At 40.2% G+C, this 16,294-nt stretch overlaps 1 protein-coding gene and 1 long non-coding RNA gene across 3 annotated transcripts in view; one reads left to right on the top strand and one right to left on the bottom strand.

Moving 5' to 3' along the window:
• Positions 1-8,111, top strand: part of IFT88 (intraflagellar transport 88) — a 44,102-nt gene extending 35,991 nt beyond the window's left edge. The window contains exons 25-26 of one of the 2 annotated variants that reach the window (XM_017831658.1): positions 7,056-7,151; positions 7,841-8,111. In XM_017831658.1, coding sequence (XP_017687147.1) covers positions 7,056-7,151; positions 7,841-7,962 — 218 coding nt within the window. In that variant the 3' untranslated portion in view covers positions 7,963-8,111. The remainder of the gene's footprint in view (positions 1-7,055; positions 7,152-7,840) is intronic. The other variant, XM_017831659.1, reaches the window with a different exon arrangement.
• Positions 7,326-16,173, bottom strand: LOC108505539. Its single transcript, XR_001877560.1, has 3 exons — positions 15,721-16,173; positions 9,124-9,575; positions 7,326-7,558 (listed from the first exon to the last, which is right to left on the bottom strand). It is a non-coding gene; the product is annotated as an uncharacterized LOC108505539 (long non-coding RNA).
• Positions 16,174-16,294: the final 121 nt, after the last annotated feature.

Here is a 16,294-nt window from a genome sequence, read left to right as displayed (position 1 = left end):
TGAGCTGTATTTTTGAAGTGTAATAAATTTCTGTACATGGCCTGTGTCAAGACACATGTGAAATATAAACATGGGTTATTTTATTTCATAATGACTTCAAAAGAAGAATTAAAAGAAATGGTATACATTTTAAGATTAGTCTTTTCCAGTGGTGTTGCCAAGACCAAAAGGGATCATTTTTCTACACCGTATGAGGGATTTGCCATCATTACTGAACCCAGTGAAGCATGGAATCCTCCTTAGCTCAGTACTTACTAGCTAAATTAACGTACTTACTAGCTAAATGAAGTGTGTATGCATTCCAAATATTTTAGGTATGATGCCTGTTTTATTTCTTCCCTCTTAGCAGCTCGCTGTCCCCATACTTGCTGGCATTCCTAACAGATTTTTTTTTTCCCCGAGTATTTTGTCCCTATATAGTTATTTATATTATAAGTATTAATAATTCAGACTTCTTGGTCTAGGAAATATGATCTACAATTGCTATTAAAGAGGAAGCTAAGAGGAAAGAGAACTAAGCCAACAGGGTTTGTACTTCAAAGGGCATCCACTACTTTGCCAATATAAATTAAAACAGAAGGTGTATGAGATGCACTAAAGCACAATTTGCACAATAGGATTAGTGTATGTATGAATGGCACACAGAATGGAAACAGGGAGACCAAGAAAACTGACATGTGTATCAACATCAGTTAAAGGCTGCTCTTGTCGTGTGAGGAAGATGAGCATTAAATCTAAAATGCCTACTTAAAATTGAACACATTTGTCACTCTTATTATAAAAAGTGAAATTTTCTTCTCCCCACAATTATCAGAGTTATGATTTTCAATCTTATTTGATTTATTTTGGAAGGAGATGACGTTGATACGGTCCTGTTAAAATTATTCTTTTTACTATATGAAAGGAGAAAGAAAAAGAAAAAAAAAACAAAAACAAAGCACCAGAAAACCCCAAAGGAAGCTAACAGTACATCTCAGTTTAGGCAGTTCTCAAAGATTTCCTTTCCAATAATATTTTCTTGGTTTTGTGCTCATTTTTTTTGTGTTTTGCAGAAATATGATGGTAACATCCAGAGTTTAGAAGTTAGGGCACTGTGGTTTTTACTGCTATAAGAGGTTTTTATTGTTTAATAGCACGGTGCCTTTAGATAATGAAAAGTATGACTTTAAGGAATACATTGCCATAGCAGTGTTTACTTGGTCTCTGCATTTGCCCAGCTCTCTGAATGGGTGGGTTTGTACTGGATGAGAGGAGCCATGGAGTCTCAGACAGGAGCCCAAAGAAGCAGTGTTGAATTCAGAAGATGAAAGGCCGAGCACTTTGCATTCTCCTTATTACCTAAGCCTGTCCAGATGAATTTGGAAAGGACACCGTATGAGAGTTATTTAGGTGTCTTTTCCCTTTTTTGTTCCACTGATGATGGTGTTGGTGGAGAAGTTGGTTTGTCCGTCCCGTATTCAAACACCTCTTACCATCCCATAGGGATTTCCTCATATATTATGGAAGCACATTATAAATGTTACGGCTGTAGGCATTACAGATAATCTTGACTGAGAGGCAAGAGATTTTCTTGTTACCCTGCAGCCAGGACCTCATGATCACTTATATTTTCTAGGCTTTGTGTGCCTGTTGATGCCTCATTAATTAAAAGTCATTGTGAGATGGTTCCATTGGCTGTGTGTGCAAAATAGGAAAAATGTTTTCTTAATAGACAGGAAAATCTCTGAGTGAAGAGAATATCTTAAGTTTTCTGCTATGAACTCACCCGAGGAGTTAGCTGAACTGACACACCAGATCAAATTAAAATGACCTGCAGTGGAGTTAAAAATTGCATCACTTCCCATGCCATTTCACAGTTTTAATATAATACTCTGCCTTCTACACTGAACTTACTCTTCTCTTTGGTCAGACCAATGCCCATTGTTCTCCAAAGATAGTGCCTGTATTCCAAATATGAAAGATACACAAAGCTGCATTAAAAGGCATTCTGGATTCAATGGAGCATTAACGCACTGTGCACTTTATTACATAAGCATCTTGCAGAGGAGGTGGATTACCAAACAACCTTCTCCTTTATTATCTTTTCCTAATGAGTAAAATGGTACCAAAAATTCTAATTTACATCCTTTGTGATACTGGAGGAGTATCGAGTGCAGTAGTCTCATCACTTTAATTGCAACTAGTGAGATTCCTTTAAAAAATAAATACAAATACTGTGGATTTTATGGGTTGGAGTATAGACAGGTATCATGCGATGTAGAAAGTACAGAAACGCATAAAAAGATTTAGAATGTTTTTTGCTAGATATCACTTCCTAAAATAGGATTATTACGAAATAGGATTACTCTTGAAGTATGTTGCTTTATTTATTTTTCTGCCATATAAAACTAAGCAATTTTTTTAGACTTAAGTTTTATGCTTTTATTCTTTTTTTTTCCCCTCCAAATTCTATGTGGAGGAATTAATTCAAATTAGTTTTTGTAAGATGTTGAACAGATATAAATAAATGGAACATATTATAATAGAATAAATTAAATAACCTAAATATAGTAGTATGGCCATGACTTTTAAACAGATGAGAGAAAGGAATGCACTGTAAAAGGTATCAGCGTGCAGTCTATTATTTATGTCTTTGTTTGCATAGTCCCCAGTTAAGGCTGCTGAGGGGAAGATAATGTCAGCATGATAATCCAAGTCTCAAGTATAATTGTTTTACAGAGTAAATGTATTTATAAATCAGATTTTAAAAGTATATTGACCAACTCTACTTAATTAGTTACTGTTGCTTTTTCAACTGAAACCTGGAGCCATGTTACTGCAGTCAGTTTATGTGTCTGTGACCACATTTTCACCCCAAAGTGAGTACACAGGGACTGCCTCCACATGAACTATAATAATAACATAATTAATAAAAGCACAATAAGTAAATAAGGAACAGGTATTCGTTGCAGTGAAGGCTTCTTTGATACAGAGAACAATTTAGTTCAGCAGCGGTCTTCCATTATTCAAAAGCTGTCTTTAATTAGGAGCATGTGTTTGTACAGTTAATACAGTAATGCAGATAGAATTAATTTGCAGTTTGAGAAATGTCTGCTTGTAGTCCTTTGATTGCAAGTGCAATCAGAAAGACATTAACACTCAAAGCTGTGTTATTAGCAGAGAAAAACTACAAATAAAGCTTTTTATCCACAGTTTTGATTATTATACTTTGACCCAATGTTAGTTTTATTTTCTTCTGTGTATTACTTTGGTGAAAGTTAGTTTCATTCCCTAATCCAAAACGTGTATAAAATCTTTTTCCTGGATAGGGTGAGGGCAGCAGGGAATGGTGAGTAGAATCTGTAAAACTCACCTCCCAAAAGTATCCGTGTCTGTGATAAAATGCTTTAAAAACAATTCCTTCCCTGAAGTTCTCTTCACTGTAGGATACCAAAATCCTGAAGTCTGCATTGCAAGCTTGTGTTCCTTAACATTGCCAAATTATGTATGAATGTATACTGGATAAAAACATGTAGATTATTTATCTGCAAACAGAACTAGAAAAAGTAACTTCGAAATGAGATTTAAACTTCCGGCAGATCATGTTTAATGGTCAACAGAATTTTTAATAGCTGCCGTATTGGCAGGCAAATCCTGTATCTCCTGGCAGAGTGTCAAGAAAAGCTTACCCCAATTGGCTTAAAAACTAGGACATTCCTCCTGAAAGCTGGAACTCTGGGTTTGAACTCCCTCAGGTGAAGGAAGGCATTGAAGCCAGACCTCTCTGTTCCTGAGCTGCTGTCTGACATCTCCATGTAACGCAGATGTCGTCAAGCACCTCTTACTTTCTTCCGTATGTACTTTCAAAGGAAAGATGCTTCTCTTCCATGTCTTTAGATATGGTCAGAGCATATTGCAGTCCATGGAGACTTGATGGGCTTTTGCCTATTAGCCTAATTTAAACTAACTGTGGGCTGCTACCAGAAGAGGTGTTAACCTTGCCTTCACTCTTGCTGAAGATATAATGCTCATCTAGAGATAAGGTGAGCTGCATTGCTTTGCTGATCCACCCGAAAAAAAGTTTTCATTAGGTTACTTCTAAATGTATCAGGAAGATGCTCCAGCACAGCCTGCTGCCACTGGACAGCATATGGAAGGGGATACGATGCAGGGCAGGAAGGGCAGGGTGCTCCTTTCTGTGGTGAGGTGGGGCTAGAGTTGTAGGTTCAGAGGAAACAAAAGGTGGAACTCCTTACCTCAGGTTCTTACACGTGCAAAAATTTCACAGGGTCACAAGAGAAGAACGGACAAGTTCTTGGAGAATAAGTCCATCGATCCCATTATTAAACACAAAGAGCTGCCCCGTTTCCCCGAACGGACGTTTGATTTACAAACTGTTGGAAGCTAGGAAATTATTCTTGGAGAGCTACTGTATATGCTTGCTTCACTTACAATGCTCTTCCCTCAGCATCTTGTGATCTTTTGTATGGACAATAAGCCAGTTTAGATAGACCTTTAATCTAGCAAGGCATCCATATGTTCTTGCTGCTTAAGTGTTAAGAGGACACTGTGCCCATAGACACCTATTCAGAGTTTTTTCCAGGGTATGTTTAGTCAAGGTGGGATGTATTGATCAAATAGAGTGCAGTTTCTGGAAACAACACCCACCCCCTCTCAGCACTTCTTTTCTTTCCCATTCCTTTTCCTGTGTTCTTGCTGCTTTCCTTGCACTACTTCTAGCATTAATCTCACCCTTTGGTGAGTTGATCCAGTCCATTAAAAACAGTAAATAATGTGTTTGGGCAACTGAATCAAGTCTGAAGCCTGAAAAGCTCTAGTTGTGTGAAGAGCTACATTTACTCACTATTACAGCACTCCACAATTCCATGTACTCTATTGGCTCATAAACAGAAAGGGGAGCTTAGGCTCCAGGGTCACAGGCTGAACAACCTGCAGGCATGGCCATTTTGGGCAACTCAATCATAGCAATATGTGCTTAAGGAACTTCAGAGCTATGGAAGGGGGAGCAGGGTTGGACATCCAGTAGATGGGGAGAGAAAAAGAGAGGGAAATTGACTTCAAATTTTGGACTTACTGCTTCATTCCTTTCTTGGACGTAACCCTAATAAAACTTAAGGGCCCTAGGGTGTCCAAGAAAGCCTCTGTTTTCAATTGTATATTTTTAGGGCAATGAGATGTGCAGGTAACTTGTGGATATTATGTTTGTCCCAGCCAGTTTGGTTTGTTTACCATCCTTCTTTTCTGTCTTTTAGTTAATACAAAGTCTTTCACCTTCCTCTGGTAGTATCACTAAACCCCACGTGTTTTCCTCCTTCACAGTCAAAAACCTTTGATATGCCATCTTCTTCCTCTTTTATTTTCATTATACCCAGTTCTTCTGTTCTGGAACCAACCAATTAAACCTGTGGAGTTTCTTTGACTAGGTCATTCTTCCCCTAGTTTAGTTTCTGCTGTGTTGTTCCTGTCTTTGCAACTCTTTACTGCTTCTTCCAATTTTATTCATTATCTTGTAAATTATTTCTTTTCCACTGCTCAAGACTCTGTGCCTATATCTATCCTACTCTTTTTCTCCTTGTTATCATTTTGTATTTTCCTCTAAACTGTCCTCAAAACATTTTTATCCACACCATCTTTGTTGCACAGGCCTGTCCAGACCCTGCTGAACTCAAGGGACGTCCCTTTTTGTAGTTTCTCAGCCCTTTGGTTGAGCCCCCCCCCCCCCCGTCCAAGCCATTGATTTCTCTCCTTTTCTTCAAATCCTTCGTTAAGTATTCACTTCTTTCATGAAGCCTTTCTGTGAGAATTGGTCTGAGGGAGGTAGATGTACATTAAAATACATTTTCTTCGTTTTGAAATTTCACCTGTAATCTGTATCTTGTGAACTTATTCAGTGTTTGACATGTGACTGTGTATATTAGATCTTGCTTGGAGCAGAGACATTGTTCTTCCAATTTAGGGCTGAGCAAACGAAAGTCTGCAATAGTATTTATAGAGAAATTAAGGTTTGTCATCTTTGTAGAAATTTAGAGTTTTGTTTGTTTTTTTTTCCTTTTAATTGTAACAATATTTATTAAAATAACATTTAGAGTAAATAAGGCAATGGAAATGTGTTGCCAAGTCCAGACTTTGTAATTAATGTTTACTGAATGAAACCCATTTTTGCTCCTTACAGATGGAAGACTTTTAATAACAGTGTTCTTTGGTGTAGTAAATGAGCATGTTTGTATTTGGCTGTATGGCATGCCCTGCTTTCTAAGTATACCAAGTCAAACTCAAAATGTTTTCTCCTAGGAGAAAATATATGTCATAAAAATTTGTTGTAGCAGATGAGATTGAAAGCTTGCCATGAATGTGAAAAAGAGATTGAGAGGTGAACAGAATATTTAAAGTGTCTGGAACACTGATGTGGCAAGAGAATGTTAATCTGATGTTGTCTGGGCAGGAGGCAGCCCTTGGAGCCGACACATTCCTTGGGGCCCCGCTGCAAACTGAGCTGCCAGCACAGTGTTTACAGCAAGATGCAGGGCTAGGATGGTCTGTATACATGAACTGTGCCTGCCTGCCATGCAGACAGCACATGTCAAATATACCCTTCTCATTAGAAGCAAAGTCAGTGTTGTGTTTAACCTTGACAGTACGGAGCAGGTGGATCACACTGATATATTGGTAAGCACACAGACATAGGAAATGTCCTGTATACCCTGTAAGGGTGTTTATATTCACTGTGCTTATTTTAACTCCAAAATGTGACTGTAATTTATAAGCAACTGAAATGTCAGCATTTGAAGCAGAAATATTTTCAGGTGTTTACTCCAAAGTAAATAAGGCTGTATAGATTTTTTAAAAAACATTAACACACACGTGTATGGACACAGTGTCCATTGTGTTTTAAAGACCACTATTACAACTGAGTACTGTATCCATCATGAAAAGATGGTTTCATCCAAACCTTGTTTGACAGATAGTAGTCGCTAAATTGATGTTGTTCTTGTATCATGATTTCACAGAATATAACAGCATGTTATTTGTCTTCCTTTTTTTTTTCTGTTCCCCAGACAGTGGTGGTACCAAAGGGGAAAGACTGAGTGCCAAACTAAAAGCTTTGCCTGGAACAAATGAACCCTATGAAAGTAGAAGCAGTAAAGAAATAGGCAAGTGGACATCTTAGGCCTTCTTACTTTCCTGCCCTCACAGACTGGAAAAATAAGGAGAGAGGAAAACATAAATTATTGGAAGAGCATGTAAAATTAGATATTTAGGGAAACATTTTCCTCATTAAAATGAGACTTTAGCTTCATTGTTCAGAGCTCACTATAAAGTAGTTGTAAATATTAGGAAATGTGGCTCATTTGTTTTCATATTACTTTCAATATCTGTCTTCTGCATCTTTTAAATCAGTTTCTGTGGGTCTGCAGTCATGAAATCTTCAATAAGATTGAGTTTTCAAAGGAGTTTAAAAACTCAACTCCATGTGGAATGCGGTACTTCCTAAAAAGCCGTTCTTTAAACAAGTAATCAGGCTTGCTGTTCCTTGCACTTTTCCAAAGTCTTTTTCTCACTGTTATATAATAAAGAGAAATTTATTAAAAAAAAAAAAAGAAGGGGAAAAAATGCTTCTATCACTAGCACTCAGGAACTTCACTCTAGTGCCCTTCATCAGTTCCTAAATGCAATATTTTGTTCTCCTTTAGTGTTCATATGCTCTTTCTAGTCTGCATTTCAAAGACACCTTACAGATGTGTAGTGCTAAAACCCAATCTTGTGTTTGATTTTGTATGTTTGAAACAAAGCTAAAATTACTTGCAGGTAACCATTTCAAATGTATTTATTTAAATCCCAGATGCCTCCTACATAGATCCACTTGGCCCACAAGCAGAAAGACCAAGAACAGCAGCAAGAAAAAGAACTGAGGAAGATGACTTTGCTGATGAAGAACTAGGAGACGATCTGCTTCCAGAATAGCATATGGGCCACTCAACATTTTTTTTAATCCCTGTAAAAGTTTTAGCTGAAAAACTTTCATTCATTATGATTTTGTAGTAGATTTTGATAAATTATTTGGGAAATATTTTGGATATATGGTACCTTATATTAAAAACCTGTATTTGAAATTGTGGTATCTTTTATAATTGATTTTAAAAAAATAATGGTTATTTTACTCATGCATAAAATCTACACAGGTACTAAAACTCATTGCAAACTATATCAAATGCATGCAGCTTTTCCTTTCAGAGATAGATATGATGATCATATGAAACACAGAAGCCTGTAAAATTTCACCTTTCAGTGTGAAATACCTCAAAGCAGTGCTTACAAGGTTGAAAATGCCATATCCTTCATCCAAAGCCAGAATTTATTTAAGGCCTGTGAACTGACTTTCTGAAAATGTTGGATGTGACTTTGGTCTTCCTTAAGGCCCCAGTTCAGCAAAGCACTTAACACTGATACCAAGGAAAGCATCTTAATTTTAGTCTGTGCTTAGCTGAACTAGGGCCATTTTGCAGTCTCTTGGCAACCTCCTTATTGGTAAGAGATGGCAGGATTTCAGTCTAGTTTGTTCAGAATTCTTAAGTAGATTGCAGCTTTTGAATCTTATATTGGAGACTGTGGCACTGACTACACAGTGGTAGCTTTCTACAGCCCAGGCTGAGTATGGGCAAAAAATGTTAGTTACAGAAATCATCATTTTGATTATGAACTGAGCAAGTAAGACCTGAAGTTACTGAGACACATTAAATTCCTTATTTATATCACTTTTGGGTGATAAAAATACTAGTGTGTTCAGAACTTCCTAATAAATATTTGAAAAACTAGTCCACTGAGGTGGCTTGTTTTTAGAACATTAGCATGAGTTTGGTTTAATAGTTAGAGTTTGGTTATTGTACTTTGAAATGCAAGGATTCAGTCTTCTAAAATTTCCAACACTGGTGTTTCCAGTGCTTGGTGTTGGTGCTCAGACTGTTTCCCAGCTAGTGACACTGGAGAGGTCTCTTCATATCTTCACAAAAGGTTCCTTCCATGTTTTAAAAATATCTGCCCAGCCTCATAGTGTGTCTCTACAAGTGATCAGGAATGTTGTCCTGTGGGGTTTATGGTACAGCTAATGAGCTACTTCATATGTACCTGCTTCCCATGGTACTGGTGCAGCGCTTGGCCTGGGGCTGCACCAGCTTCCTTCTGGTAGGATGAGCAGAACATATGCAGAGTGGCTTATGAACATCCCGAGGAGCTCATCAAAGGAGAGAGACACAGAAAGCTATGGGGTCTGATCCCTGTAAGGAATGGAAAACAACACAAGAAGGATGTGGATGGCACCTGTCTTACTTCTCCAAGTCGTCTTCTTGCCTGCTCCTCAGTCCTGCTGTATCTGTTGCTCTGGTCATGGAATGACATATTCCTGGATGTCATAGTAGTTCTTTTCTGTCAGGCTTAGTCTTGGAAGAGCTGGACCCCCAGGATGCAATGTGCCAGGCAGGAGGGAGCATTTTCAGCTACAGACAGCAGTGGTATGAGATATCTGACTTAATCACAGTGAGAGGAAATACTTGGGACCATGGCAAGGAGCATAAATGAACCTGTGAAACAGTGCAAAAGAGAAGACAGACAAGATGCTGTCATGGCGTTCTAACACAAAAACATTTGCATAGAGCATCTAATCAAACATTGCAATCACACAGACATGTCTATGATGAAGTGGTAGGAATTACTTATAACTTGGGATATGGTTCACAAGTTAGTGAGTGTAGAAACACTCCTGTGGACATCAGAGAGATTTTGACCAGCAGCAGTTTCTTGGTTCAGTTTGTCCTAAGTAACTGTACATTATGTAAAATCCTGTGGATTACAAGGAATTGCACTTTTGTTCCAGTCCTGCACAAACTCACAGGCACTTCTGGAACATGTTGTTTCCTATGCACAAACTCCCAGGAACTTCTGGAACATGTTGTTTCCTACAGCATGAGGATCTGATTATATAATGCTCTGGGTTATAATGTATTTGCATGTTATTTTGCAAGCACAGTTGAGCTCGTTCTGAACTGACAGAAAGCCATGTGATCCAGCTCCAACACCAGAATAATCAGTCCCACTGACAGTCAAAGTTATGTAGCCCAGGTTCATCTACTTCAAAACCATGTGGCTACATCTCTACTGGAATCGCAGTGTTGCCAGGGCAGGACCAGAGCAGAGGAGCTGATGTGTAACTGTCTGTACTGTAAGGCCAGTAGCACAGGGGTGCACAGGAGTACAGTTTTGGACCATGACAAATGATCTCCCAGACAATTGCCTTGCATCATCCAAAGGTGAGCCTGGGCCAGGAAGCATTCTTTGTAAGCAGTTTCAGTGCAACTTCCTTCTTCTTTGGTGCGAGGCGTGCTGTGTGAGGGAACACAAGATGTGACATCCCAGCTGGACCCAAGGCTGAAAAGTGATCCCTGATGGGGACTAATACACTGGAATCTGTAGAGAAAGAAGCTGCAGGCATGTCCAAAGTGCTATGTCAGCGTGTTGTTGGAAGGCCTCAAGGTGTCAGAAGGTGAACACACCTGCAAGATTCAGACAGCTCAGGTCTCGAAGGAAGCATGGCCAGGCCAGTGGGGTGTTGTGTCGAAAATAATTACCTGTGTTATATGGGATTATTGTGCTATGTTGATGTGATCACACTGCCCCTGTCCTGAAGATTGGTTGGCATTTAGCTCAGGTGCAATGAGTTACATTGCCTGCTGCCATGCAGGATGCCCTTGGTCTTGTGATAAGTCTCAGAAACCACAGGAGTGGAAGCACTGAATGAGCTAAATAATTCTACCTTCATCCCAGAAATTCAAACAGAAACATTTCCTCGGGTTTGATTGTACAAAACAGACTTCATCTCCAGAAGCCACACTGTGGGCATGTGCTTCCAGCAACATTTAAGCCCCAATTTTGTGTTTATATTCTTAAATCAGTAGATCAATCGTTTAAAATTCCTGAATAAATTTTAGCAAATGCAATAGGACTGCTATTATATTAATTTATTCTTTTATATTAGAAGAGTAGCAGTATTAAACCTAGGAAAATGCTAATCCTCTTGAGGAACTGACTTGTGAGCTATTTTAGCTTGTATTGTCATGAAAAATGTATTGGTCCCAATATTAAACAATCCTCAGTTGACCTCTCAGACTTGAGATCTTCCTCAGGATTTGCTGGATTTAGTTACATACAAAGTTGCCTTTCTCTTTACATGTATGAAAAATGTACAGTAGCCAAATGTAAATGATTACTTGGGTAGTCATTTATTTATTTATTTCTAAACAAACCTAATTCCACAATATCAAAGTATTCTTAATCCTATATTTCATGTTTTACTTTGAACATTCTTCACTACAGATTGCATAACTCATTACTTTTAAAAGAAAGCTATTCTAGAGTAACATGGGAATTAAAAGCTGTACAAAGAAAAGATATATAGTTCATAGAATCATGGAATGCTTTTGGCTGGAAGAGCACTTAAAGATCATCTAGTTCTAACCCCCCATGTGTAGAGGGGACACCTTTCACTAGACCAGGTTGCTTCAAGCCCCATCCAACCTGGCCTTGAACACTTCCAGGAATGGGGCATCCACAGCTTCTCTGGGCAACCTGTTCCAGTGTTTCATCACGCTCACAGTGAAGAATGTCTTCCTAGTATCTAATCTAAACCTACTCTCAGTTTAGAGCCATTCCCCCTTGTCCTATCAGTACAGGCCCTTGTAAGAAGTCCCACTCCAGCTTTCTAGTAGGCCCCTTTATGTACAAGAAGGCTACTCTAAGATCTCCCTGGAGCCTTCTCTTCTTCAGGCTGAACAACCCCAACTCTCAGCCTGTTTTCCAGCCCTCTGTTCATCTTCATGGCCTCCTCTGGACTTGCTTTAACAGGTCAATGCAGGGCACCCCAGAGCTGTATGCAGCTCTCCAAGTGGGGTCTCACAAGGGCAGAGTAGAGGGGCAGAATCCCCTCCCTCAACCTGCTGGCCATGCTGCTTTTGATGCAGCCCAGGATACAATTGGCTTTCTGGGCTGCAAGTGCACACTGCTTGGTTACATTGAACTTCTCATCAACCAACACCCCCAAGTCCTTCTCCTCAGGGCTCTCAATCCATTGTCCACATAGCCTGTATTTGTGCTTGGAATTGCCATTAAATAGATCTGCAGGTATTATGAAGAAGTGCTGTTTCTCTTCTTGGTTCCTTTGCTAGCATAGTCTCAGACTGTTAGAAATTAATTTAATTTGCTAGGCTTTAATTGTTCTTGATGTCAAAGGCACCTTTTTGGTAGAAAGGCTATTTTTAACCTGTTTGCTCCTTGGTTTCCACCTTTGCAAAATGAAGTCCATTGAGGATTCTTCACTTTGCAAGAATTTCACTTTTGCAATGCTGAATTGCCTAACAACTGTAAATCTCAATGCTGAGATCCTGCTGTAGAAGATGTTATGCCGTGGAAGCTGCAAAGTGGTATTACAATCCTTACAAGTGCAGGGAAGATGAATGGGAACAGAACAATTTGGGTGACAGGTTATCTGCAAACAGAATGCGAAGGAGAAGGGTATCTTTGGGGAATAATTTAATTCTTTGTCTGAAGATTTATACCTACTGGTGATGGCAGCTGAATGTTTGGTCCACCCACAATACAAGTCGTTCAACTTTAAGGTCTCTATGATGATTTTTTAAATGTTTTTCAGATCATTATTTCAGATAGAGACAGGATCTCATTAATGTACACACTGCTGTAGCAGGATGGGGATAAACATTTGGAATATGCCAGTTTAGGGCAGTTCTGCCATTGCTGTGACAAGCACATTATGTGGTATCATTAATAATGCTTGTCAAAATAATGTGATTTATTTATGTGTGAGCCAAAGTATCTGGAATCAGCTATCATGCAAGGGCGGCTATGGAAGACAACAATCCCAACCAAGAAAAAGTCCTGACAAGGTTGCTTGTTGCTCGTTAATGTGTCTGGAACAATGAAGACACAAACCTTCTGTGTTTTTCATTAAACACATTTCAGTGTTTAACATGGCATGAAATGCTCTGATGGAACCACATCAGAAAATGTTTCTTCTTATTCATACCAACTCACTAAAAATGTCTGCCTTATTCTTGCACAGCTTAGTTTTCTTTTGAACATCCTGACTTTCTCATAGCAGGGTTTTGTAGAACTGAAATTCTTATTATCTGGCATTGATCACTATGGTGATAATCTCAGGAGAGAGGCAGATGCCCCTCCCAAGTATAAATGTTGAATGACAATTGCCAGAAAGAGTATTTAGAATATTATGTAAAAGTGAAAGAAGTACGTTTCCTTCTGTCTCTCCTATAAGTGACAAGTTTCTCTTCCCCTTCTTCTCAAAATTTACTCTTTGTTTTGGTTAAAAAGGGATAATATAAGGGGAATAAAGGAGGATAAGAAGTGGTAAGGCACACCATGAAGGTCACCAGAATCCAATAAAATAGAATGTGAAGATTTGATCAGGCTATAGATTAAATGTTTTCATATAAGGAGATGAACTGTTATCTTCATTTGTAATACATTTGGGTCAGGAAACTGGAAAGTTAAAGATAATATGTTGTTGGAACACTAAGGGGAAACACCAGAAGGTTGGGACACCATCGAGAAGAACACTCATGACTGGAGGCTGGCAGGTGAGGGGGGGCTGAGAGGAGAGGGCAGGGAGGAGGGCAGGGAAGGGAGGGCTCCTGCACTTCCATGAGCAGGGCGAAGGCAGGGGGCGCCTTTGGTGCAACAGATGGTGGCTGTTCCTCCTTTGTCCTCCAGAACTGGAGGCTCACCCCAAGGACATGACCAGACCATGGTCCACTCCTTTCCTCCCCCACTCAGCCAGAGAGATTTACTACTTTCTACAAGGACACTGATATAAAGATAAGGAATTGAAAATGACACCAACTTCTGGCATCAAGCCCAGTGATGCAGTGGGAACCGGATGGTGGGCAGCAGACTGGCAATGGCCCGTGTCACTGTGGGGATGGTGACATAGCCAGCCTGCAATGGGTGTCTCTTGGATGCTTGTGAGATTTGGCACTGGTAGCCTTGGCATGAGGCTGGGAGGACCACAGGCAGGGAGGCAGGGGCTGCCCATGGCAATGGAGGGTTGCTGCTCCAGCTGACCCTGTTGTCAAGAGCATGGGCTGGATGTTCTGTGCTCCCGTTGCTGGGAATTTTCAGCTGAGGCTATCAAAGGAAAACATCTCACTGCCCTGTTTTCTCTTAGCAAACAGCATGAGCCATGGAATTCCCTATAGATTCACATACAGGTGCATATGCCTGTTATTCTGAAATCATTGATTGAAATATTATCATGTATTGCATCAAATTCAGGACAGACTTTGTATTAATAAATATTCTTTTCCAGTATTTAATTACATAGATGTTTTAAGCCCCCCTCAAATTCTGAGAAACTTACAGATCAGCTGCAATGACAATGACACTGGTTAGTAATTTCTTGAAGTCAGAGAAGAACCTAATTTGCCAAATCTATCAGTGAATTTTTTATAACTCAGATGTTTCTGGGGTAGAGTATGCCACGAGAACTGTCATTGTACTCTTTCAGATCCTGTGTAATAGAATCTCATTTGCTGCCCTTCTGTGATTCTTATTATTTGAATCAATGAGATTGTTAATAAGACAGTACAATGCAAGTAATGTACAGAATTAGAATATTGCCTAAATAAGACTCAAAGCCTTAAATTCACTGGCAATTTGATGCTTGTGCCATTGTTTTCTCTTCATCTGCTCCGATTTTTTGAGGCAGACCTCTCCCAGAAAGGCCAATATAAAGGAAGTGCCTAAAATTCCTTTTGGAAAACCAAGTGTGACATCCTTACGCTACTCAGAAAGCACTGAGAAAAGATACCAGTTTATCTACGAAGGAGTAATATAAAAAGATCTTCTGTGATAAATATTTGCCATGGTACCACACATATCACTGGAAGGTGTTGAAGTAACACAAGGCCAGGTGCAGCGCCGAGCTCAGGAGTTAGACTGTACTGAGTTAAATGGAATCTGCCTTGCCCTAGTCTCTCACCTGAGGATAAGACTCCAAAGGAAAGTTTTTAATTCAATTTTAAACAGTCCTTCCTCAAAGTCAAAACCTGATTCAAATCCCACACAGTTCAAGGTTAAGACACTACTCATAAGTGATACTGACCTGTGGTGCATACAGTACCAAAATCACTAAAAAATCACAGTTAGACTTAACTCAATGACTTTTCAGAAATCATGATATCAAGTCACTTCATTATGAATGCCAGTTTGTTCTGTTTCAATTCCAGTCTGGTCGGTGAACCTGATGTCTTGTATTTCTGTGGTACAAAGCTGGGGTTTCTCAGTCCTTGTATGATTTATGATTCCTATTTCCCCTCATTCCTGATCAGTATTTTCATATTGACTATCCTTATACTAAATGCCTCAATAGATGTACAGGGCTTTAATATAGCCCATGAAACATTTGATTCAAGTAATAAATTCTCAAGGCTGTTTTTAATGCTGACCAGTTCAGTGTACCACATCTTTTATGATCCAGAATACTACAGATGCTTTTTTTTGTAGGTTGTGCCAGAGACAATAAATACATTGCATTATGTGTTTTTAAAAGTACCAGCAAGCCAGCACAGAATAGATGGAGAAGTCATTAGAGGTGAGACTCACCTCAACCTCATCTAGATGTGTATCATGCAAGTTTCTCACCTTCTGAAGCGGCTCTTCTTCCAGTGAGCAGAGTGACACTACAGTGGGTGTCTGCCACAGGCCACCTGAGCAGGAGGAACTGGCGGATCAGGCTGTCGCACAGACAGCTCCAAGCGCCCTCACCTTCGCCAGTTCCAGTCTTCATGAGGGACATCAACCACCCCAGTGCCTGCTGGGGATGTTTCTGGAGAAACGCACCAGAGGTGCTGCCAAGTCGGAGATCCCAGACCGCTACGAGGGACAGTGCCAATTGCTCTAGAGTGACTGGGAGAGCCCGGGCTGCAGCGGTCCCTTCCCCAGCTGCAGTCACACAGCCAGGGCGGGGCTATTTCCAGCTGTAAATCCCCGCGTTTTTTCACACCAGCCTTGACCCTTTGGCTCTGACTGGGCCAAGTCCCTCTGGCTCTGCCTCACTCTCGAGCCCTGGACGCCGTGTCCCGGCGGGGCCAAGCAGACCCCGGCCTTGCCCGTGCCGCGGGCGCGGTGGGAGGGAGCGCGGCTGCCGACGGCACCCGCGGGCTGCAGGAGCGCTGGGCCGGTGGCCGGGCCCGGGCCGGCAGCTGTGGGCGGACCG

The sequence above is a fragment of the Lepidothrix coronata genome, unplaced genomic scaffold (assembly GCF_001604755.1).
Source record: "Lepidothrix coronata isolate B3197 unplaced genomic scaffold, Lepidothrix_coronata-1.0 Scaffold194, whole genome shotgun sequence".
Lineage (NCBI taxonomy): Eukaryota > Metazoa > Chordata > Aves > Passeriformes > Pipridae > Lepidothrix > Lepidothrix coronata.
The sequence above is the reverse complement of the archived record's forward strand: the minus strand, read 5'-3'. Positions and strand labels throughout refer to the sequence as shown.